The sequence below is a fragment of the Vicugna pacos genome, chromosome 5 (assembly GCF_048564905.1).
Source record: "Vicugna pacos chromosome 5, VicPac4, whole genome shotgun sequence".
In the NCBI taxonomy this organism is placed as follows: domain Eukaryota; kingdom Metazoa; phylum Chordata; class Mammalia; order Artiodactyla; family Camelidae; genus Vicugna; species Vicugna pacos.
The window spans coordinates 29,758,369-29,784,879 of NC_132991.1; the positions used below are offsets into that span (position 1 = coordinate 29,758,369).

Below are 26,511 nucleotides of genomic sequence, written 5' to 3' on the forward strand. Positions count from 1 at the left end.
GATTTCAGAGATCCCACATACGAGTTAATGCTCTCATTTTTGAAACTGGCATTGAAAACCATAAAGATGAGTTGCAAAATTCATGCTAATAATTTAAAAAACCTTTTTTTTTTACTTAGAAAGATATTAAATAGCGAATAAAAAATATCACAAGAGAGAGATCTGAGAAGAAAGGAAAAATCTTTCTATTTTAGGGCCTTTAAAACCATTTTTTTTTGAACAAGGGGTTCCACACATTGTGTAGCCTTCTCTGTTTGCAGAGAATGGCTAAATGTAAAAAGATAGACTAGTGTGGTTTCTAAAGATCCTTTTCAGCCCCAGTATTCTCTGATTCCATGTACCTTAAGTAAATCTCATACATTCTTGGAAGATCTCGTAGGCCTGCACTCCTGAGTGAGAGGTCAGACACCTTCCCTGAACATCTCTGCCCCAAGAGGAAGATCATCACTGTTTCTCTGTGCTACTACTATGCCCTCTGTCAATTTTCCTGTTAAATGTGCTTAGAACAAGGTGTTATACTCTGTTTGTTTATAGGTGTGTCTCCCTGTTTAGGCTGTGGGCTTCCTAGAGGAGAGAGACTTAATTACTTAACTTTATAGTCCCAGAAATCTGGCTTAGAGTAGCTAGTCAATCAATGTTTGTTAATAAATCATTCAAATTATTTTTTAATTACTTGTGTATAGAACAGATTCAACAATGTCTCTAGAACAGATTATTCTCCCCTGAATTATCTGTCCATTTGGGTCAGAAGGCTCTGGACAGGCACAATACCAAAAGAAGTGTTAGCGTTTGGATTTTGGTGGTGTTTCTGAAACCTGTACTCTTCTCACTGTATGGTGCTGTTTGCAATCTGAGGAGAGTGGAGCAGAAAAGCAGGAGCTTGTGGATCATGGTTCTACACAACTGCAAGGAGCTTTAGATGTGGCTCAGGGGCTCATAGGTAAAGGAGAGCCTAGGGCCCGGCAGCCTCACCTGTTTTAAAAGTTGCACTTCATTAAAAACAGAGGGTCGATTAGAGATCTTGAAACTTCATGCAATATTGAATTGAGAGCCAAACATATTTCAACCAAATGCTTTGCATTTGGAATAGATGGTCGCTTATCAAAGATTCATTTGCTACCAAAGACTTGAGTGGATCATGCACATAGTAGCTCTTCCATCTCTCTTTCCTTTTCTTGTTCCCTTCCATCTCACACCCTTAGCCTGAATATCTTTGGATAGATGTTATAACCCAGGTTCATGTTTGTGAAGCAGTTGTATATATTCCTTTAAGGACAAAATATCTGCTTTTGACCATCATAAAAAGAAATGTCATTGGACTTGGTAAATAATAAAACATCCATTGCACCAACAGTAGTTTTGATTCTCTTTTATGCTCCTTTCAAGGTAACAGCCTTGGGCATACTAATAGGCAAAAGTCAAGCAAAGCCAAGAAAGTTCCATCGATGCAGCAGATAATTATCCTCCTGGCAAAATCCCAGACCTGAGACCAGTGTTGACTTGGCAAATCAGCCTATATTTTTCAAGTGCTCATTAACTGTAATTTAAAAAAAATTGGTTGCCTCATGTATTTCAGCTCATAAACTCTAGGTATAGATTTAAGGGCAAAGCAAGAAAGATGGTGGCCATCATTAATGATAACAGTTGGATCATCTTAATACCCAAGGCGTGTGTTGGAGGAGGAGGGAGGAAGACTGTGGGAGAGGGAAGAGAGAGGCAGTCAACATTCCATTGTTCACAAAGGGACCAGCTGCCCTCCCAGCAGCAGTGCCACAAGGAGAAAACACCAAACTTGCTCTCAGGAGACTAGGGCTCTAGTTCTATCTCTGCCACAAGATGTCAGTGACCCTGTCAAGTCCTACCACTTCTCTGGAACTCTGTCTGATGTAATGAAGAGTTTGAATATAATGGGGTTTGAGTTTCTACCAGCATATAATATTCTAATATCTAATTCAAGGAGTATCAGAGTGACTTAGAATTTCTTTCTTTCTTTCCCTGGTTCATCCCACTCCAATAGGAGGTTCAGATTTGCAAAAGATTTCCCCTTCATCATTATTCCTCCTGCCTGTGTGAGCTCCTGCATCTCAAACTGGATCTTCTAATTCCTTATATAGGCAGACTGTGCATAATCTGGTTAATTTCTGAGCCAAGAAGCAAGTTTTTAAGACTGCTCTTCTCCTATTCAGCCAATCTTAGTGTAGTATGAAGTTCTTCTAGGAACCAGGATGTGGTGCCCCCGTGCAACCCCCTGGGCACTTTCACCGTACTCCGAGTTCCAAGTCCCCTAGCATTCTCAGGATCTGATAATAGACCCCTGAGTTCCTTCTTCTAACTCCTCCTTTCTACCCTGGCCCATGCCACTGGGTTTCAGGACTTTCCTTGCTTATTGTTCCAATTTCTTATTATAAAAGCTCTATGTGATTACCAAAAGAAATTTGAAAAATTAGAGGAGAATTAGAGGAGAAACCATAAACTATAATCCCACTACCCAGACGACCACCCTCAACTTATTGACGTACATCTGTAGTAAACTGTTGCAACAGGGACCTCAAATTTATTCATACCTTCCTGTAGCCACACCCTTGGATATTCCTCTCTCCCTGACTCTGGGCTTGGCTAATAGGAAAATAGCAAATGGATCACAAGCGGAGATTTGGAAAATGCTTATGATTGTGCTTGCCCCCTTTTGCTACTCTTGGAATGTACTGCCACCTTGTAAACAAGCCTATGCTAGCCTTCTGAATGACAACAGATGCATGCCCAGTAGCCCCTGTCATGTCAAACAACGCTCAGTAAATCCCCAGAAGTAGAGCTGCCCAGCTGGGTGGCAGCCAAACACAGATGTGTTAGTGCATCCAACTGTGGCCAGTGGAAGAACCACCAGCCAAGCCCAGCCCAGAGTGCAAACCCACTGAATCCCCAGCTAAATGGTTGCTGTTTACAGCAAAACACTAAGTTTTATAGTCTGTTATGCAGCCAAAGCTAACCAATAAAATAATCCTTACATCTTTTTATATATAACAAAGTTGAGATTATGCCATGTATACTATTTCCATAAACAGCTTTTTTTGCATGATATTTTCCCAAGTCATTAATATCATTTCCCTCCTCATTATAAATTCCACCAGGGTAAGGGTTTATAGCTATTTTGTTCAGTGTTATATTTTCAGCAAATATTACACTGCTATAAACATAGTTGGATCTCAAGAAACATTTGTTGAATGAGTGATTGGAGGACATGATTTTTTTTTTTTGGATGGCTGAATAGTTCTATATCATGTGGAGTTACTACCTTTGCCCCTTTCTGAGTTCTTGTTTATCTAATAGGTTTGGTATCTCAGCTTCCCACTAGAATTAGATTTCAGGTGAGCTTCTCCCCCTACCTGGGAATTAGATCTCTAACCCTTAGTTTCAACCAGGAGAAGAGCTCTGCTAAGCAGCTTTCAAAATTCAGTTCAAATAGCATGTCCTGTGGGGGTATGCTTGTCCCTTGTCAGGGTTTGTGTACTGTGTTATATAGACCTCTGTCATGGCAAGTACACCATGCTGTAGTACTTAACTTACAAGTTTATTTCTTCTACTGCTTTGTGAATTTCTGAGAATAAGGGTTCAGCTCCCAGAGTGCCTGGGACATAGTAAGCGATCAATCAGTGCCTGTGGAATAAAGGAAGAAATTAACTGACACTGCAAAGGACTCCCCTGACAGCAGCATATATATGATCTTACTCTTTTTTTTTAAAGAAATTCACTCACTACAAACAATAAAAACATTAGTGATTTCAAAAAAATAAATAAATAACATTGTGAGAATTCGTATTTATTACCACCAACCCAAAAATCTTAATTAGGAAATACCACCAAAGAGACTATTTCTTGAATGGATTTAATTCCCTTTGGATCTTTTTAAGGCATGAGGAAATGAAGAAACTAGAAAAGTGGAAAACAGAAGTGGGACACAGGGAGACAGCATAATTCTCTAGTTTATAGTTTTCAATGGTCCATTATCCAACTTGGACAAGATTGGTTTACATGTTGGTTTAAACATATTTAAAACTTAGAGGTTAAAGCCTGAACTTAGGCTAGAGTCGAATAAAGAGGGGATATTAGGTCTGCCATTGATTAAAGTTCTCTTTGGGATTCTTTGCTGAAGAGAAAACAAGGTGCTATTGTGAAAACTGCCATTTTGTGAAAGTGCTACCTACAAAGAGGACTTTGCTAAGGAACGTCAAGATGTGCATTATTCATGCACACATATACACATGAAATTCCAACACATTACTCTGATTGCTGTAATAAACTTAAAAGATTTTGGTTTAAACAAGCAGCCAGGCTTTGTTATAATAAAGGTACAAACATAAACTCTAATTAATTAATGTGTAACAGTTCTTTCCTTTTAAAGGAGATTGGTTTAAGTTCTGACTTCAGCTGAACATAATTCACACACACAAACATTTCAATATAATCACCTCTGTAAGTGTTTCCAACAACATGGCTGGCTGTTCTCTAACTATCAGAGGCCAGAGATAACATCCTTTTTAACTCTCTCAGGCCATGGGGGCAGCATTTAAAAGTCAGCTCTGCCTCCCCTTGCCCCACCACGCAAAATGAAAAGTCAGCTCTGGTGGGCCATTCGTGCCAGCCAGGGGTTTTAACTATTCTAGAAGAGTTTAGGGGAGTTACACCATCCCTCATTCTAGGTTCAGGCAAGCAGCTCTGATGGTATCTAATTAATTCAAACAAAGATTAAAAACAGGTTTTTATGCCCCAGTGATATGAAGAACAAAAGCTTCTGTTGAATTCTCTGACCCACAACTCTGATCATGGCTGCTGTCCCACAATCACAGGCTGCAATTGGAATCCTCTCTGTCCATCTTGTAAACAAGAGTTTAGCAGACTTGACTCACACAAGAGTGAAGCAGAGAGGGAATGGTCAAGTAGGTGGCAGGGAGCGCAGGTGGAGTCCCTGGCTCTCCTTTCAGTACCAGGATTGGGAATCATGGGGAGGCACCTGATTGGTAGACACTGTTAGTTCCATAACACACATCCAGTTAATACAACAGGGATTACAATGACATTGTAAGGAAGCATATTTATATCTGGGAAAGTAATCTCAACTGGGAATACTGTCAAGGAGGAAATTTCTTCACCTCTTCCTTACTAAGAAATCTTCAATTTAATTCAGGGCATCAGTGTTCCCAGTCCCAGGCAAATAATAATAATTGGTCTAAGTCAATAATGATAATCCTATTTCCTCCTTCCTCTGCCTTAAAAAAAAAAAGTTTTGTTTTTAAAGACAGTTTTAGATTCATAGCAAAATTGAGCAGAAGGTACAGAGACTTGACATGTACCCCTTGTCCCCCACACCTGTAGCCTCTCCAGCTGTTGACATCCTGTTTCATTTGTTACAAATCAGAGCCTTTGTTGATACATCATTATCACTCAAATTCCACAGTTTACAATAGGGTTCGGGAGGGTATGGCTCAAATGGTAGAGTGCATGCGTGCACAAGGTCCTGGGTTCAATCCCCAGTACCTCCATTAAAAAAAGTCTAATAATAAATAAACAGACCTAATGACCTCCCCCCAAAATAAAATAAAATAAAATTAAGCTGAAATTCACATAACATAAAATCAAGCATTTGGGGAGAGGGTATATAGCTCAGTAGTAGAGCACATGCTCAGCATGCATGAGGTGCTGGGTTCAATCCCAGTACCTCCATTAAAAACTAAATAAATAAACCAACCTCATTACCCCTCCAAATAGATAAATAAAAATAAATTATACAATAGGGTTCATACTTGGTGTGATACATTCTATGAGTCCTGACAAATGTATGACATGTATTCACCACTGTAGTATCAGACAGAGTGGTTTCACTACTCTAAAAATCCTTTGTGCTCTGCCTATTCATCTCTCTTCCCCCACCCTCATCCCTGGCAACCACTGACCATTGTTACTGTCTCCATAGTTTCACCTTTTCTGGAATAGTTAGAATCATACAGTATGTATGATTATATATCATACAGTTAGAATCATACAATATGTAACCTTTTCAGATAAGCTTATTTCACTTAATAATATGCATTTAAATTTCTTCCATGTCTTTTCATGGCTTGATAGTCCATTTCTTTTGATTGCTGAATAATATTCCATTGCCTGGATGTACCACAGTTTGCTTACTCATTCATTTACTGATGTCTTGATTGCTTCTAAGTATTGGCAGTTATTAATAAAGCTATTGTAAATATTTGTTAGGTTTTTGTGTGAATATAATTTTTCAATTCATTTTGGGTAGATACCAAGAAGCATAATTGCTGGATTGCATGGTAAGATTATGTTTAGTTTTGTAGGAAATTGCCAACTGTCTTCTAAAGTGGTTGGACCATTTTGCCTTCCCAACAGCAGTGAATGAAAGTTCCTGTTGTTCCACATCCTTGTCAGCACTTGGGGTTGTCAGTGTTTTGGGTTTTGACCATTCTAATAGGTTATAGTAGTATCTCAATGTTGTTTTAATTTGTAATTCTCTAGTGGCATATGGTATTGAACATATTTTCATAAGCTTATTGGCCATCTGTATATCTTATTTGGTGAGGTGTCTGCTAGGGTCTTTTCCCCATTTTGTAATCAGGTAGTTTATTTTCTTATTTTTAAGTTTTAAGAATTCTTTGTATATTTTGGAATATAGTCCTTTATCAGATGTGTCTTTTGCAAGTATTTTCATCCAATCTTTGGATTGTCCTCTCATTCTCTTGACAGTGTTTTTTGCAGAGCAAAAGTTTTTAATTCAGTGTAGTCCAGTTTATCAATTATTTCTTTCATAGATTATGCCTTTGGTATTGTTGCTGAAAAGCTGTCATCATACTCAAGGTCATCAAGGGTTTCTCCTATGTTATTTTCTAGGAATTTTATATTTTTGCATTTTACATTTAAGTCTATGATTTATTGTGAGTAATTTTTGTGAAGGGTGTAAGTCTAGATTCCTTTTTTTTTCACATGAAAGTGTCCAGTTGTTCCAACAGCATTTTTTTAAAGACTATTTTTGTTTCATTGAAATGCAGTTGCTTTATGGTCAAAGATCAGTTGACTATATTTACATGGATCTATTTCTGGGCTCTCTATTCTGTTCCATTGATCTATTTGTCTGTTCTTTCATCAATATCACATTGTCTTGATCATTGTAGCTTTATAGTGAATCTTGAAGTTGAGTAGTGTCAGTTGTCCAACTTTGTTCTTTTTCTTCAATATTGTGGTGGCTACTCTGACTTTTTGCCTCTTTATATAAATGTTAGAATCAGTTTGTGGGTATCCACAAAATAACTTTCTGAGATCTTGATTGGGATTGCATTGAATTCATAGATCAAGTTGGGAAAAACTGACATCTTAACAATATTGGGTCTTCCTATCCATGAACATAGAATAGCTCTTCATTTATTTAGTTCTTTGATTTTGTTCATCTGAGTTTTATAGTTTTCCTTACATAGATCTTGTACATATTTTGATAGACTTATGCCTAAATATTTCAGTATTTATCCCTAAATATTTCACTGGGGGTGCTAATGTAAATGATACTTGGTTTTTACGCTCAAATTTCAATTGTTCATTGTTTGTATATAGGAATGCAATTGACTTTTGTATATTAATCTATTCTCTTTAAATTTTACTATAATCCTTTATTAGTTTCAGGAGACTTTTGTTGATTCTTTCAGATTTTCCACATAGATAATCATGTCATCTGCAGAAAAAGACAGCTTTATTTCTTTCTTTACAATCTGTATATCTTTTATTCCTCTTTTTTTTTTTTTTTTGGTCATATTGCATTAACTAGGACTTTTAGTATGATGTTGAAAAGGAGTGGTAAGGGAACATCCTTGTCTTGTTCCTGATCTTAACAGGAAAGCTTCTAGTTTCTCATTATTAAGTATGATGTTAGCTATAGATTTTTTGTAGATGATGGTCTTTATCCAGTTGAAGAAGTTTCCCTCTATTCCTAGTTTGTTGCAAGTTTTTAATCATGAATGAGTGTTGGGTTTTGTCAAATGCTATTTCTGTGCCTATTGATATGATGATGTGATTTTTCTTCTTTAACCTGTTGATGTGTTAGATTACATTAATTGATTTTCAAGCACTTTCTCTGCCTTTTTAATAGCTGGTGGTGGGGGAGATGGGGGCTTGTGACCCATTCTGTTCAACATGGTCTTAGGTGAAGTCTTCTGGTGTGTGTGTAGGGGGATGTGCCCTGGGAAAGATTTCACTTGGTAAACAAGGAGGAATACAATACTGCTCCTCTCTCTTTCATTTGGTTCTGAATGTGGATATGATCCAGCTGTCTTGCCATCACAAGGGAAAGGCTGGTAGAATTGTAGAGAAAATACCTCTGATCATTACAGCGTCTTATGAAAATACCTACCTCTGGACTTCTTGTTATATGAGAAAGATAAACCACTTTTTGTTTAGACGCTGTAGTTGGGTATTATGTTATATGCAGCCAAATCTGCATTCAACTGATCTCATAATAAGACACTAGGAAATCACCAAAGAAGACGACATCATTGCTTTAATTCTGCAAGTGGTGCTCTGATGCCTGAACTTAAGAAAGACTGGCATGAAGGGTAAGCTGACAAGTTGGAAAGGAGAGTGGCTAAGTGACAGGGAATCAATGGAGCATCTGATTGCCAGGGAAATCCTGGGTGATACTAGGTCACAGTAGAGAGATCAACATACAGCCAAGGGCAAGACCCACATCCCAAGGGGAGGGCACAAAGCTACTCAAGAAGTGGCAAAATAAAGTGAGGAAGCAACGTGTTATAGTAGAGAGTAGATGAGCCCAGGGACCAAAGAAATGGGAAATTGAGTCCTGGCTCTGTGACTTTTTTGCTGTATGACTGGTCCAGTTATATAACCACCATTAGTCTCAACTATCTCTTTTATAATATGGGAAGAAAATTGTCTTCCTAAAAAGACTACTGTAAAAGATTAAAAGCAGTAGCATACTTACAGCTCACAGTTGTATCACCTTTGCTCCATTTTCTGCTACATATGTTCAGAGTCAAAGTAAGGTTAGTAAAGAGATCAAGGCAATTTCTGTTAGAAAGACATAGACTGGATGGAAGTTTGGGTATTAATGAGTTACACTGATAGAAGATCTGTGAATTAGAGGTCTCTTAAAGTCAGCAATCCAAAGTGTCTACCTACAGTCCCCCATCCTTAAACAGGCTGCAGCTAGGGAGCAAAAAAGACTTCCAAACCTAAATGAATAAAGACAAAATATTAATACTCCCAGGGAGCAACAGAAAGTCACGGTTTCCTTTTATGTACTGCTTGTGATAATCTGAATGTTTAAGTACAGTAAATATTTATTGAGTTTATGATATGTTAGAGCATTAAAACCTTTTTGATAGTCCCAATAACAGTATTTACCTGGCCTATGAAATCATTTTGGTATTTTCTTCCAGTTATAATTGGAGGAAACTGCTAGCTTCTACCCCGGAGGAGGTCTAAACTGAATTAAAGAACACCTTGAGAGTTCTGAACCAGTTTGGTATGATATTTCATCACAACCAAAGTAAATTAAAATTACATTATTTTAGGAAGAAGCAAAATCCAAAGGCGATTTAAGCAGTTTAACTCGAGAAGGAATGAGGATTAAACTAAATGAAGTTGGTATTATGGGCACGTTTAGTGAAAATTGCAAATATTTCCTTAGATTAGGGAAGATTTCCCGTGACTGGATTTCCTAAAATTAGATGTGTTCATTCCTTAATCCAACAAGCAATTAGTGAGAATCTTCCAGGTGCTAATAAGCACAGAACTGGAAATACCTGCAGTATTAAAAAAAAAAGTATATGATTATATTTAGGACCCATTGCTCTTCCAATACAATGGGTCCCAAGCTTTGTATGCATAAGAATTGCCTGGGTAGCTTGTTAAAAATGCATACTTCTTGGGCATACCATAGAAATTCTGATTCATGACAATGGGGCTAAAAATTTTCATTTTCATAAATCATTCCAGATGATTCAAGTGCAGATGGACTGAGAATCACACTGTGAAGCACATTGTTCTCCAGCTAGAACCTAAAGCTAGTTGGAAAAAATTTTTTTTCAGGAAGTCAAGGGATGACAGATCAGGATGAAGGGTGCCAAGGCAGAGGCAGGAAAACAGAACATGCTGGTTTAGGACACAGATGGACCTGACGTTTTCTGGGAAGCTGTGATCGTGGGTAACTAGAGCTAGACAAATAAACAGTCCCAGTTAGAACGTGTAATAATCCCACAAATCAGGGCAAAGCAATATTTGAGATTAAGCCAAAGGCCACAGGAACCAAGGGCAGTCAAGAAATACAGGCTAAAACAAAAACAAACAAACAAAAAACCTCCAAAAAACTAGAAATAAAGAGATTTGGATGGTAATTCAGTCTTATCCAAAAGTTTCTTATAGGCTTCCCATTGGGAAAGAAAGCAATTCCAGAGCGACACTTGCAAGTGGAAGCAAGGGAGTGCTGCCCAGAGGAGAGTGGAGGGCTGACATGGAAACATGGAGTGAGCTCACACTCCTGGGAAAGTGAAATATATATGCTTATTAACCCCCCTGGTGAAGGAATGGCTATTTTACTGACTTTGCAACTGACTCATAACCAAGGCAGCTGATGGATACCGGTGACAGTGAAAAATGAGAAATAGCCTTGTCTTTTTTTTTTTTTTCAAGTACAATCAGTTACAATGTGTCAATTTCTGGTGTACAGCACAATGTCCCAGTCTTGCATGTACATACATACATTCATTTTCATATTCTTTTTTATTAAAGGTTATTATAAGATATTGAACATAGATCCCTGAGCTATACAGAAGAAACTTTTTTAAAATCTATTTTTATATATAGTGGCTAACATTTACAAATCTCAAACTCCCTAATTTATCCCTTCTCATTCCCTTTCCCTGGTAACCATAAAATTGTTTACTATGTCTGCAAGTCTGTTTCTGTTTTGTAGATGAGTTTAGAAAGAGAAAGAAAAATACCATATGATATCACTCATATGTGGGAATCTAAAAAAAAAAAAAAAAAAGGCCAAGTCTTTTAAATACCCTGCCCAATCACCCTCAAGGCACTAGGAATGCCAGGCTCTTGGTCTCCTTGAAGGCATAGTTCAACATTATGCAGCAGTGTCCTCATCTGTAAAATAACAATAAAGATAAAACCTAAGCCATTTAGTGTAGTATTCAGAATATTGGATGTAAACCACTTAGCTTCCTGCCTAGCCCCCAGTTAGCACTCAGGGCAAATTATTTATTTATTCTTATTATCATTATTAACCTTGCTCTGGGGTTTCCTTTAGGCCCTGAGCAATCGTAGGCCACTTTTTGCCATGCTTGAGGTTTTTCTCCAGCAATTTTGTTGAAATTTTAGTCAGCTGCCAATTTAATGTGAGGATGTTTTCCTAATAAACAGTACCAGAAATCTTAGCACATCACGTCCTTTGAACGTGGTTCCCACTCTTGCAGCTTATCATTTCTTAGCCTCATGCCTAGGGGTGCTTAGTGGTGGATGTTTATTGAGCTCTTTTCCTATGTTGGGTCCAGGATTCAGTGATTTATATAAATTATCACAATTATTCCTTACCAAAACTACTTCAAGTAAATACTATTATTGCCCTTATTTTGCAGACAAGGAAACTGAGACTTCGAGAGTTCAAAAAACTGTGTCCAACTTACCAACTGCCTTGTTCTTGTATAAGTAGGATTTCTGGGAAGAACTTCCTTTCCATTTCCTATCTCTGCACCTCATTCTTCATCTGCTTCTTTTCTCTGATTATCAGTCACCATTGCCATCAACCACATTTCAACTTCACAGCTTAGAGCTTTAGCCACATTGAGAAAATGTAACCTGATACTTTTAGTTCAAAATCAAAAAGCAGAGGGGAGACAGAAGGATTATTGCCAAGCCCGAAAGTGTGGGGTTAAAACAGGTCAACTGTGGCCAGGAGAACCAAGGAAATATGGCAGCTCCTTTGTTAATAACAGGATGGAGTGGAGAGAAAAGCAGTTAGTAGAAGGTGAGGGTGCTCTTCCAAGATGAAGGGATGATGAACAGGTGAAAAAGTAAGTGTCTGCCGCATCTGTCTGGGTTACGAATTCCCCATAGCTTCATTACATTTTTAATATTTTGAACTCCCATTTTTAATCATTGTCAATACAATAGAGATTTAGGGAAAAAAATATTTTGCTTTTGGGGCTTGCTTCTTTTGCAAAGATTTTAATTTAATAGTTTGGATTGTTTCTTTAAGAGTTTAAACAAACATGTCCCACTCCCTAAAACTGACAAAACAAAGCAAGCAGGCAATGAGAACTGGACCTGAGACAGGCCTACCTGGCCCCTGTGGTAAGCACTATTCTAGTACAGTTGGATAAGTTTAGCAGAGTTCAGTTCTCTTGAGAGAGGTGAGCTCTGCAGGTGTTCGTAACTAGTGATTACAGAGCAGGCAAAGGGCTTGATCCTTTGAAGATCTTTTTTTTTTTTTTTCCTAATTAGCTGCCCAGCCCTCTCCCTCTTCCTTCCATCAGTGAACTTTTCTTTGATCTTAATTGTGTATGGAAAATGATTGGAACTAAAATGATATAATACAATAAACATTTGTTTGTTAAATTAATCTGGTGAAAATTAAATGGTGTAGGTAGCATTCAGTAGCTCTGGACAATTTTATTTCTTCAGTGAGTAATGTAATGTTTGGCATTTTCTATTTTTGCACATAAATGTGAGTTAGGGGACAGGAAGAAACCTGCATAACTAAAATTCCACCCCAAAATTGAACACCTGACATTTGCCCCTCAATCAGTCGAGGACAATTTATACAATAGAACCAATGATGCTTTCTTCCCCTTCAAAACCTAAAAAATGTGAATTCAAATATGAAGAACTGCTGGTATATTTTAAAGTAAAACAAATTGTACCTGTATTTTAAAAGGAACAATCCCTCTGATTGAAATAATAGCTAATTCAATGTTTAGAGCAGGGTATATGTTATAATTATCCAATGGCTTTAAAATAACTTGGCATTGTTTCTTAAGTGGAGGCATTATTGCTTAATTGCAGATGAGTCATTTCCCCAGTCCCAAGCAATTAATCAGTGTTTCCTAAACTTGCCTAAAATAGGAACCACTTGGAATTTTTGTTAAGCATAGGAATTCCTGGGCCCACCCCAGACCAAGTGAAGTAGAATTTCTAGGGAAGGCATGTGGGAATCTGTATGTTCAGTGAGCATCCCAGGTGGATCTTATTATCAGGTAGACTTGGGAAATACTGTTTGGATTTCTTTGACAGTGGCATTAATTTTTGAATTACTAGTATACAGAGTGACCAGAATAGAGCTTTATCATTGGAAGAACTGGGACATTAGAAAGCCCTCATGGACTACAAAGCAATTCATGTTTTGCTTTATGTAAATACATCTTCCTGCTATCTGAAACCATGTATTTACATATTTTCCCATTACTCATTCAGGTACTGTAGAAATTTTTATTCCTTCAATAATAAGCCCAAGATGAAATTCATTATCACTTTGAAAAGAAAACACAAGGTCTCCCCAAAAAATTAACTCTCCGAATAACAAATGAAGAAAGTAAATGAAATTGTAAATCGAGATACGTAATGTGTGTAATATATAACCATGGAACTGGATTTTATTCCCACTCTCTCTTTCTCATTCCCCAGTGCTGTTTATTCTAGTTGAAGTAGTTGCAGCTAGAAAGAAAAATGTCCCAACTGGGCTTTCTTGTTTAAAAAAACACTTTTTTTTTAAAGGGTTTGTTTTCTTAGACTTGGAAGCTGTTGAAAGGTGCCGGATGGGTACACTTGGAGGCTGTGAGGGCTGTGTCTATCTGCAGAGGAGGCAGGTGTGGACTGGGCAACCAGGGCTTCCCACGCAGCCCAGCTTAGGAACCTTCGCCCTCCTGGATGACAGTTAATATTAAGCTGGGTAGTTAAGAGGACTCCCTGGAATAAAAGCAGACACGACAAGTCAGCAGCACATTCCTTTGTTGTTGTCATGTTGTTGATATCACAAGCTAAGACCCTCCCAACCTGTCATTTTTAGAGCAGGTTATTAAGGAGGCTTTTGGAGGAGGTGACAGTACGGGAATACAGGTAGGAGGGCGAAAGTAGGTGACAGAGTGGGGGGGAATGGTGAATAATAGTCTGAACTTGAACTTGACTTTTCATACAATGCTGTCTGCGTTTTGTGATAGTTTTTGTCATTCACAAACTCATATGGAAAGAAACACTAAAAAATATACTTACGGAAAATGAAAAACTAATCTGGAAGAAAAAAGCAGCATGCCAAAAGCAAATGAATTGGTAAGCACATCGGTAAACAGAAATAAAGATTGTCTATGCTAGTACTACTACTACTCCTACTAATGGCTAACGTGTATAAATAAAGAGGAATTAAAATAATAGACAACATTAACATGAAAGTAGGAGGGAAGAAATTTGAGTGAAAGTGTTCTAAATTTCTTGATGGAAAAGGAGAGAGGAAATGATTGACTTGACTTTTTTTTTTGTAACAGCTTTATTAAGATACAATTAACCAACAATAAACTGTACATATTTACAGTTTACAATTCGATGCCTTTAACATATGTATACACCCCTAAACCAGCATGTAATCAAGTTAATAAACATAACCACTACCCTCAAAAGTGTCCTCGGGACCTGTAGAAAATTCGCTGTGCTCCCTCTCCCCAAACATTAGTCTGCTTTCTGTTTCTATAGATTAGTTTGAATTCTCTAGAATTTTATATAAATGGAATCATTTAGTACATACAGTTTTTTGGTCTGGCTTTTTTCAGTCAGCATAAGTATTTTGAGATTCAACACGTTGCTCGTATCAATAGTTTATAATTTTATTGACAATTTGTATTCCATTCTGTGGCTATACCACCGTTTGCTTACTCCTTTATCAGTTGATGGGCATTTGAATCGATTCCAGTTTTGGGTCGTTACAAATAAAGCTGCTATGAATATTATGTAAAAGTTTTTGTTTGGACATATGCTTTCATATTTCTTGGGTAAATACCAGTGAGTGGAATGGCTGGATCATATGGTAGGTGCATGTTTAAATTTTTAAGAAACATCCAGTTGTTTTCCAACGTGGTTATATCACAATCCCATTAGCAGTGAATGACAGTACTAGATACTCTAAATTCTTGTCAACACTTGGGGTGGTCTTTTTAATTTTTGCCATTCTAATAGGTGTATGATGGAATCTCATTTTGGTTTTATTTGCATTTCCCTGATGAAGCATGATATTGAGCATCTTTTTTCTAAAATAAGGTTTTTATTGAAACTTTATTTTTTGAAGGGTAGAGGTAATTAGGTTTATTAATTTAATTATTTTTTAATAGAGGTACTGGGGATTGAACCCAGAACCTCCTGCATGCTAAGCATACACTCCCCCTCCTTGTTGAGCATCTTTTTATGTGTTTTCAAGCTATGGATATATTTGTTTGTATGAAGTGTTTGTTCAAATCTTTTGTCCATTGTTTTCTTTTTATTGAAGTCTGAGAATTCTTAATTCTGGGTACAAGTCTTTTATTAGCTGTATCATTTGCTCATATTTTCTCTTAGTCTGCAGGTCTTTTGATTCTGTCAGTGGTGCCTTTCAAAGAGCAGATGTTGCAAATTTGATAAAGTCCAGTTTATCCATTTTTTCCTTGCTGGTATATCTAAGAAATCTTTGCCTTACCCAAGGTAGCAAAGAGTTTTGTCTATATTTTCTTCTAGAAGTTGTATAGTTTTAGGTTTTGCAGTTAGGTCTCTGATCCATTTTGAGTTGTTCTGTATATGTTGAGTATGTATTGAAGTTTGTTTTTCATGTGTGAATATTGAATTCCTCCACAATCACTATTTCAACCATATGTTGAAAAGACTCTCCTTTCTCTACTGAGTTGCCATTTGCACCTCTGTCAAAAATCCATTGTCCATATATATGTGGGCCTTTTTCTGAGCACTCAATTCTATTCCATTGATCTATCTGCCTATCTTGATACTAGTATCATACTCTCTTGATTACTGTAGGTTTATGATATCTTGAAATCAGGTAGAGTGAGTCCTCCCATTTTGTTATTTTTCCGAAGTTGTTCTGGCTATTCTAGGTCCTTTGCATTTCCACATGAATTTTAGAAGTCGCTTGTCAATTTCTACAAAAAAGTCTGCTGGGATTTTGTTTCTGAATGCATGAAATCTATAGATCCATTTGGGGAGAATTGCATCTTAAAAACATTGAGTCTGCTGACCTATGAACACAGTATACTGCAGTTTTCAGTGTACTGGTCTTTTACATCTTTTGTAAGATTTATCCCTGGGAAAAGGAAAATTTTTATGTTTTTATTTATATATTTTTTATGTTCCTTTAAATGGTATTTTAAATTTAAATCTTGGAAAGTTTATTTCTACTACATAGTAATATATTTAAATTTTGTCTATCAATCTTGTACCTTGAAACCTTGCTAAACTCACATATGAGTTCTACTATTTTATAGATTCCATAAGAGTTTCTACATAGAAGAGCAAGTCATTTGTGAATACAGACAGTTTACTTCATCTTTTCCAAACTGGATGCCTTTTTGGTTGGTGGTTTTTCCACCTTATTACACTGGTTAAATTCTCCAATGAGATTTTAGTAAAAATTCCTACAGAAATTGTATAGTATAATGAGTGTTTTGTTTATTTTTGCACTCAATAATAGTCATAGATAATAACGAAATGTTAGAAATTGCAAACCTTGAAATGGCAGATAAGTTCTTTTGGTACCTGGATTTGTATGCTTTGTCCTTGGCTCCTCTCAAAGTGTGAGATTGTGAGAGATACTAAATGTGATAAAGGGAGGGTATAGCTCAAGTGGTAGAGCACAGGCTTAGTGTGCATGAGGTCCTGGGTTCAATCCCCAGTACCTCCTCTAAGAATAAATAAATAAACCTAATTACCTCCTTCCACCAAAAAATATAACTTGGAACACATTAAAAAAAAGAGAGAAATACAAATTATGAGCTATAGAAGCATGAAGAGAGAAATTATATAAGTGCTGTTTAAATGTGATAAGACTTAAGGGGAGGAAAAGGTCCTGGTTACTGGGAGGAATATGGCTGGAGGAAGTCATAAATGTAATAAAAAAAGGATTTCTCAATTGCAGAAAAGAATTCCAGCTTTTCCATCTAGGCGGACAACCCTGTGGGTGGTTTTGTGAGTCAATCAGACCCAAAGTATATGTCTAGAGATTACAGAGAAAATAAATACATTTGTGGGTCAGAAATTTCTCACTTGGTCTGAACTAACTGCTTTTCTTTCTTACTCATTTTCACTAGTTGGGGTGTGTGTGTATCCCTGTTTTTCTTTCTTTGATTGCTAACACATTTACTATTAACTCTGAAAAGGTGTAATTTTAGATATATAGATTGCATTTATTCAGATTTTTAAGTTGAATTTATTTGTACTGGCTCCCTAATTTAAAAATAATTATAAGTGGTTTACTTACGAGACTAGACACACCCAATGTATTTGTGTGTATATCTGCTCTGTAGGCTTTTGGTAAAAGTCACTTGTCAGTACAACAAATAGTCACTGAACATCAAGGTATCTTGGGATTTATAATGCTGAATGAAACATAGTCCTTGATGCTTGAGTTGAGTATGTTACCTCATCCAGAAGCAGTTGCTTTTAAATGAGAGTAACAATCCTGGTTTCTTATCAGAACTACCTGGAGAGCTTGTTAAAAATACACCTGCCTAGGCCCCAGCTCTCAGCTTAGGGAAATTCTGATAATAGTCAGGGCCCATGGTGCATGCAGTTTTAACAACAAGCTCCCCAAGTGAATCTGATACACCAACCAGGATTAAGAAACATTGCTTTAAGCTAAAAAAGGACTGATTGCAGGAGGTCAGCCACAAGCCAACCAGGTGAGTGTCCTTGAAATCTACAACATGAGCAGCTGGCTCGAGTTGTTTATAAGGCTGTTTCTCTCTATTTCTATTGCTTCAGAATGGGTAGTTATAGTCTGAAAAGCACCTGGAACAAGATGGTTCTAGAGGAATAAGATAGCTACAGCCAAAGACCATCTCCAAAGCCTCCCCAAGCACTCTGTCCTTATTTCTGTCTCATATAAAACATGGTTATTTATGTAAATCTTCTCCTTCACTAGATTGGAAAGTATTCCAGAGCAGGAGCAATCCTCTTTCTCTAGCTAAGGAACACAGTAACATGCATAATAGCTATTTGACAGGTGTTTGCTTTGAATTGAATCCTTCTCATTCCAACTCTTCGGGTCTGACTGTATATTTATATATCCATAGTGCATATTTATAAATATCCATAAAAGTATATGTTTGTTTATAAAAATATTTCAATATATGTGATTGAAACATACATAGGTAGAACATTAAAACAAGCACCCCTGGACCGACATCCCAGTTTATGAAATAGGATGTTCCCAATATACCCTTGAGGTCTCCTGTTGAACTAGATCCTATAGCAGTATCAGGGTCCTTAATTTAAATCACAACGCGTGCATTCAATCATTGATTATTCATTCATTTGCCAAATGTTCCTACTAAGTGTCAGAATAACGTAGACGAGGTAGTTCTTCTGTTGGAGTGAGGGGATGGTCAAAAGTGACAAACTCTTTGCAGATGTGTGCACACTACCTGTTTCAAGCGGGTCCTAACCCCGCCTGGCCCTCCAGAGCGGGCGTGGTTTCTGCGCGCGGACACTTTGGGCCGAGACTACGCGTCCCGGCAATCCGCGGGGCGAGTGGGCGGAGCCGGGCCGGGGGCGGGGGCCGGGCGAGAGGGGGCATTGTGTCGGGAGCGCGGAGCCGCATTTGTCTCCTCGAGGTGCTGGCCGAGCAAGCATCGTGTTCGCCGGCGTTGAGCTGGAAGTGTCAGCGGCGGCCACGGCCCGGACGGGAGACCAAGTCGGATCAACCACGCGCCCGCTGGCCGCAATCGCTGGCAGGGGGCGGCGTGCCAGCGGAGCAACATGCAGATAGGCGCTCGGCGCTCTGACGACCCTTCCCGAGGAAAAGAGGCCAGGGCGGTGCTGGGGCGGAGGGGAGCATGAGGGAGGCCGAGGGGTGGCTCGGCTTCGAGCGCTGCTAGGGAGCGGCGCACTCTGCACATTCGCCGGGGCGCAGCAGAGGGCGGGGAACCCGGCAGGTCGCGCCAGCGGGCGGGAGCCGACCGCCGGGAGCTGTTCTGATTTCTGACGCGGACGCCAGGGGCCCGGAGCAGCCCCCAGCCCCGCCGTGCAGCCAACATGGGCAACGCGGGGAGCATGGATTCGCAGCAGACTGATTTTAGGGCGCACAGCGTGCCTTTGAAGCTGCCAATGCCCGAGCCAGGTGAACTGGAGGAGCGATTTGCCATCGTGCTGGTGAGTGCGCGGCGGCGGCCGGGAGCAGGGCCCCAGGGCCCCCGGCCGGGCGGTGCAGCTGACCCCCGCCCCTTCCCCTTCTCCCTGCGTCTGGCGTCTGGAGCAAGCCTCCAGTCCCAAGGGGGAGGCTCCCACCTTCCTCATTGTGGCCTCCACTGCCTCCTCTCCTCCCTCTTTCGACCTCCCTGCGCTCAGCCTTCTCAGGGTCCGGGATGGGGCCGGGGACTCGAGGTTGGCCGCTTGGCCAGCCCCGAACCCATTGTCTGGCAGGAGAGGCATCTCGCCGCGCGTGTGCTCGGGAGGTGCGGCGTGGGCGTGAAGGGAAGGTGGCGCGGACTGGGGAGGAGGGGGCGACGAGCTGCTAAGGCTTTTTGTTTAAGAAAAAAAAAAAATCCTTGCAAAGCCTGGGTCCTCGCGGACCATACCGCGAGCGCCCAGGCCGGGGCCTGCGGGGTCCGGGGCAGATGGGCGCATGTGGCGGGCCAGGGGCGCCGCGCCGGGCTGTGCGCTAAGGCGAACTTGGAGGCGGACGTATTGGCTTGGCGGAGGGGAGCTCCCCGAAAAGGGAGAGAAGGAAACCCTTGGCAGTGCGGCGGCCCCATCCCTAAGCAAGGAGGGAGACATCTGAAACCCAGACGAGAGAGAAGCCTCGCCTCAGCGCGTTCCTTTTGGTCCTAAATCCTAAACCACAAAAATGTGCACTTTTGCGGGGACGTGTTGCGAGCTGTCCTGACTCCAAGGGCGACCCCTTCCCTCCCCCAGCTCACCCAGTCAGGTCCCTGGCTCCCTCCCGAAGTTCGCTTCTCCTAGTTTTCCAGCTTCTCAAATGTGAGACACTGAAGACTCCCTTCTTTCTCCTTTTCCTCTGGGAATAAGTTTCTGGGCCCCTCCCAGCCAGAGGCTGTCAGTGCTGTGAGCTCAGGAGGGTGTGGCGGCCTCCTCTCACCCCAGCCAGAGTCTGTACTGCACTTGGTTCCCAAACTTCGAGTTTTAGTGCCCCAGCCTCTTGTAAGGGACGCTGGAAGGGATCAGGCAAGATCGGACGCGTTCCTTATTACTTACACTTGTATATTTCCCTTTCCCTAGCTAGTTACCCCTGAACTCCACAGTGTTAGGCAGCAGGAGAAACTTGGGCTCGAGGCAACTGAATTTTGCGTCTACGTGCGCGTTTTTGGCATGTAACCTCAGAACTTCGGGAAAGGACCCGAGTCTAAACACTGGGACGTTTAAATTGCCTTTCTTCAGGCTTATAAAGGAGCTGGTTTGATATAGGGAATAGCGTTTGGAGATGGCAGGTTAGCTTTGTGCTCTCTGGAAGCTTTTTCATGCCACCTGGAAACTGCTGTAGCAGTCGGGAGATAGATGAGGCTGCTTGCCTTGCTTTGCATCTTCTGTGATCTCCCACAGCTGCTCCCACTGTTGTGCAGAATGAGACACTGTGAAATGAAACAGCATAGGCTTAATTAGTTTTCAAGGCAGCCTGGGTGCACACTTGACCTGTCTTTCCAGGGACAAACCTTTTAAATTCCAAATTTGTTGTCTTCCTGCCAGACAACATGGTTCTTACTTCCTAGCTCTGGATTTTCTGTCTTTCCATCCAGCTGTGCTGGAGTGTGTGTATGTACACACTTGAAGTAGAAGGGCCAGTGACACAGAAAAGTCAGATAAAACAATGCAATTAAGTTTTCAACTGGGATAGCATGTTTTGTGTGAGCTTTCAGTTACCTTGCTGATTAATAACACATGGTATGAATTGATCTTTAGAAAAATAATGCCTCTTTGCTAACATGGTGGATTTGTGTTACTATTAAGTCTAGCAGTCACAAATTTAGTATGTAGAAACTCATGATTCTACATCACAAGCTCCTTGGGGCATTGGTTGGTTTTGTGACTACTTTTACTCTATTGTGTGTCACACACCATTACTGGATGCGGTTCCTTTCTTAATTGTTTACAGTATTTTAAGCCTTTCGAAGCAGACAAATAACAAAACCAAAGAATACTAGGCTATCCTTTTTTGGACTGAGACAAAGCTTTTGGGAAAGTCTCAGCTTGGGGCTCTCTTGTTAGGGATACACTTGAACCATTGATGTAGTGGTTAATGTAAGTCTCCCTAGTCAGCCCCAGCTGCTCTTTGAAAAACATGTAAGGAGTTAAATGGAATCTTCTTTATCGGCTGATAGAAGTACAGAGTTAATGGTGACTTCTCTTGTCAGGTTTTTTCTTAAGTTGTGCATGTGATGCTCTCAACTGTACTTTTCTTCATGAATTGCTAAAGAAATCTGCTCAAACCATTTAATTCAAGCTCGAAGAACAAATTGTAGTTGGTAATGTTTAAAGTATATATATGGAGGAATTCGCTGCCCTGAGACAGTAGGAATCATGTTGGCATTATTGGTATTAGTTTTATTTGCCTATATGATAAAGATCATCTGAGTGGGAGGAAAACAGGGTACTAATACTGTACAGAAAAATATACAAGCATCTCATTGTAAGTATGGCTTACATCAATAATTAATGAGCCATTTCAGGCATGGAAAACATTCCTTTTAGCCTACCCCTCCCAACTCTAGAATATTTAAAACATTGGGGAAGAGTAAATAAAAACGTAAATGACAGCAGTCCATCTATTTCTGGAAAATCTTAAGAGACCAAACCCACTCAATGAATCTTCATCGGTCCATACGACTTAAATTGTATATATCTAAAAAATTGGTATGAAAGGGAAGATGGGAGAGTAAAAGTTAATAGCTGAGTTAAGATTAGTGGAGGGATAAACTTTAAAAAATAAGTTTTTTATGGGGAAAAATGGGATTTGTGAATAGAGATTTGAGTTACTGAACTTCTGTAATTAATGACTAGTAAAAATTGGATCCACATCTTAGGAGCTTAATCCTCCTACGGCATCTCCTCCCACTCTGAACTTGTCTTCAGCATTATTACAATAATAGTTATAAAACTAATATTTAAAGAGATTACTGACTTCTTGTGCGTTTAACTATTTGCATCCTTGGACCTTCCTATCAGGTAGAGCTGTAAGTTGATATGCCTTTGTGTACCATGTTTGTTACAATCTCTAGAAGTGTTTTATAAATTATAAATTCAATCATCTACTTAAATCTTGTTCCTTTAAGGTGTATATATTATGTGTATTTTACAAGTAACATTGGCCTATATTTTGGGGGTCCCATATGTTTATTATCCATATGGCTCTCCATTGTATTTGTTAAACATTGTCTAATTGTTGGGAATACATACACACACTTCCATGGCCTTTATTTCAAAGATGATGCGATGAAGGTGATTTTTGGGTGTTGTGAACAATTGATGGTCTTTGTCCAAGAATACTGCTTTGGACATTAGATTCTCCTTTTATTGTTCACTAATTTTTGACTTACAGTCCCTGTTGACGACTTAAAATCTAAGCCCCTCAATTCCTTTGTTGAGCTATCCTAAGGATCCTTTTTGAGTTTCAGAGGAAAAGATAATTGTAAGCCCTCCATCCTGGCTGCCATATCTGTGAGATAGCAGATGTCAGGCTTCTCTGCAAACAGATTTAAAAAAACAGGTTAGGAAGTGTTGGTTTAGGGCAGTATTATGTTTAGTACCAGGAACCGCTTTGGTGTGTGATTAATTTGAGTCATTGTCCTTTTCAGTTTCTTTCTTGGCCTGAGGTTGAATGTAGTCATTGTACTGATGAAGAAGTGGGAACATTTTCTGAACATCTACTATGAATGTACCCTATGCTTACATTGAATCCTCTCAGTAACGCCAGTGATCAGCAACATTACAGATGAGGAAATTAAGATTACCTAAATTGCCTGAAGCCATACAGTTATTGAATAACCAATCTAGGATTTTAACTCAGAGTTGGATTTCTGCTCCCCATCACTACCTCCCCCTCCATTATATTATTGCTTCCTTAGACTTAGAACTGGAAAGAAAGGAAGAAAGAAAGCAAGCAGGCCTGGAACCAGCAATAAAGCTGTTAAAATCCTCAATCTGCTAAGTGCAAGTTTCAAACTATAAAATTGGCAGAAATTTCTTAGAAGTGACCCAAGTGCAGTGTATTTGATATTTCTCTTTAGATGTCATCCATTTTGGCATCTTCACTGTGTTGTTCTATTTTCAGGCATGAAGTTAAATATTGATTTGGTTCAAAAGTATACTCTTCAGTTTTTCCTTTCAAGGCAGTTGGGAAGTTTAGGTCTCTGGAATCAGCAGGGAAAGACAGTCCATCCATGCAATGCATACACTCCAAATGTAATTACTTGTGAAAGGGACAAGGAAGGTCAAGTTTTAACATTTAAGTTTCTTTCCCTCTGCAAGGTTTTATTCCCTTTCAATCACTTCCAAGGAGAGCTTTTGCCATGAAGTGTGCTGAGCAGATGGATGGGTGGGAGTGTAGTCAGGCTATCATCAGATGCAGGCTGGTTTGTTTTCTCACTTGCTTTCTCCTGTTGAGAGGGAAAGGAGATAGAAAAGAGGGTTGGGTGGAGTGTTGTCGCTTTGAGCCCATACAATCTCATCTAGGCAGTAACCCCCTGAGCTGTTTTACTCTCCAGGGACTGTATGCTTAGGGATGGTGCTTTTCATCATTCTCAGGGTGCATTTCCGCCCCCAATAATACCAATAAAAACTGTGAAGATATGTTTGGGTATCAAGGATAGGAGTTGATCAAAGACTGTCCTCTGAATTGCAAACGCTTGGCTCCAGTGAGAAACTGGCAGCAAGGTAAACTGATGAAACCTGGGGGAGAAAAGGTACACGTGCCCTTAAACCCTTAAGTGATAAGAATTACTTTCACTTGTGGCCTTTGATTTAGCAAACAGCATCAGCCCGAGAGAGCGGGAAACCTAATTCCTAAATCATACCTGCTGCACCGGCTTGGGCAAGTCAGCTCTTTCCTCCAGCCTGTGGTTTTCCTCCTCTGTAAATAGGAATACAATTTGACAAAACTGTTAGGGTGGTCATGAGACTTTTGAAATCATAGCACTTGGAAGTGTAAAATTTCTGGAGCATGATTATGGTGATCCATTAGCTGACTTTTCATTGTGAAGATCTTTTGTGTAGAAAAAGAGTGTAGCTTTATTCTGTGTGGTCTAGAGAGGAGATTTTCCAGGCTCATTGACTGAAAGTCACATAAGCATAAGGAAAAGTGTTCTAACATTTAGAGCTGTCAAAAAATGGGGAGTGAGCCTCCCATTAGAGTTGCTCAGACAGGAGCTGTATGAAAAATATTGATAATTGAAAGGTCTTTCCAAACCCAGGATCTAGCCAGCGCATTGTTGGCTTCGGGTGGTGCCGTGCTTGGGGTGAGCCTCCTACCTGCAGGTTTCAGGCATAGCATTAGAGCACCTGAGAGTGGGGAGGGGTCTCCTTGGAGGTTTCTCCTGGGCTCAAAGAAGAAAAAAAGTAGTACAGGCTCATGCTTATTCTGGAAATTCACTGGACTTTATGAAAACCATTGCCTGAAGGATCTGGTTTTCATGAACTGTGCTTCTCGTCATTCTTAGGGCTGGGGGATAAGGCCAAGGTGAAGTGGGCTGCCTGGCCCTTGTACCTGAGTGAGCAATAGATACAAAAGTGGCCGGTGAAAGAGGCACTGATTTCAGATGATTGTCTCTCCTTTGCAAGAGAGCACTGGTACCTGGAATCCTCCTAGAAACAAATCAGTGAATCCTTATAAAAGAACAGACTGGAACTGCTTAGGAGGGAGAGTGGGTTTCAAGCTGTGCAGCTGTTTGGCAGGCCCCCCGTCTCAGAGTGGCTTTTGCACTCCACAGTAGGGATACCTTTCCACCTTCCTCCATTGCAAGAAGTGCATCCCTAGACTTCTGGGTCCTGGTTTCTGTAGAGGCTTCGTTCTTGGTTCTCACCTACTTGAACTCTGCAGGCAGAGGTAACTCATCTCCTATTTTCTTCCCTTTAAGATGGTGTCTGCTCATACTGCAGGGTGATCTTCAAACCCTCCCTGCTTTCAACATATCACCAAGGACTACTCAGTTGCCAGCGGCTAGGATACAATTTGGAAGCAATGTCTAGGGAAGAGCTGGTAGGCCAGACAGAGTGCTGCCTCATGAGCTCTGATTCAGCTGAGGCCCACACATGTGGACCAGGAAGGCTGGGAATCCCTCAGCTGGGAAACACCAAGTTCCTCCTTGGTGGTATTGAATGTATTTAATGTAGACAGGCAGAAATGAACTTTCGTTTCACATTCTTAAAAAAACTGACAAAGGAAACGTGACCAGTGGTATCAGAACTCTTGGGTGGGCACCTTATCACAGACTTTTTATAGTTTCTAGGGCACACCAAAGCTGTTCCCCTGACCACATCTTCAGCATTCTTGTGCAGCCTGGAACTGACTTTAGTGACTCTTATTTCACATGTAACCTTAGTCCACTTTCTTCTTTGCTGAAGAAGCTTTGTTGCGTTGATAAGTCGCTGTATCCATTGCCACAGAAACTGAAAGCTTTGAGGTGTTTAGACTTTACTGTCTCCAGAGGTCATCTCCCTTGACAGACTTCTGTGTGGTAGATGATGCTTCTGGCCTGGTTTATCCCTAAAGCTTGGGAAAGGTGTCAAGTCGTTCACACATGGGTCCTGTGCCTGGAGCTGGTCACTCTCACCTGCTTCAAGTTCTGCCTTGAGTTGACAATTTGCTCAGGAACTTGCTTTCTCTTCCTTGTTTTTCTTTTTTTCCAGTGGAAGTTTGGCTGAGCACTTTATGTAAGGGAGGGTGACAAAGGGGTTGACAAGCTAAAGCAATGCTTCTAGAACTTGGCTACGTATAGACCTCACCTGAGACCCTCAAAAAAGACAGATGCTTGGGTCCCACTCCCTGAGATTCTGATAAGTTTGTCTGGAGTGTGACCTGGGCATCAGGAATTTTAAAAGCCTTTTGGGATAGTTAAATGTGTAGTCCTGGTTGGAAGTCATGTGCTTGAGCCATGAGTGGTTTTCCTTCTTTTCCTATCTGCCCCAAAGGCCAAGCATAAGAGTCTAAACCACAGTGAAAATTTAGAGGAATTAGGCAAAGTTGAGAAGGATTTAAAGAAGAAAAAAAAAGGCTCCTAAAGATATTTGAGTCAACAA

At 40.0% G+C, this 26,511-nt stretch overlaps 1 protein-coding gene across 5 annotated transcripts in view; it reads left to right on the forward strand.

The window, feature by feature from the left end:
• Positions 1 to 26,511, forward strand: part of FMNL2 (formin like 2) — a 366,592-nt gene that overhangs the window by 71,461 nt on the left and 268,620 nt on the right. For 4 of the 5 annotated variants that reach the window (XM_072960969.1, XM_031678518.2, XM_072960968.1 and 1 more), the window contains exon 1: positions 18,823 to 19,416. The exons of the other annotated variant lie outside the window; for it this stretch is intronic. In XM_072960969.1, coding sequence (XP_072817070.1) covers positions 19,300 to 19,416 — 117 coding nt within the window. In that variant the 5' untranslated portion in view covers positions 18,823 to 19,299. Of the gene's footprint in view, positions 1 to 18,822; positions 19,417 to 26,511 lie in introns of those variants that run through there. 5 annotated transcript variants of the gene reach the window in all.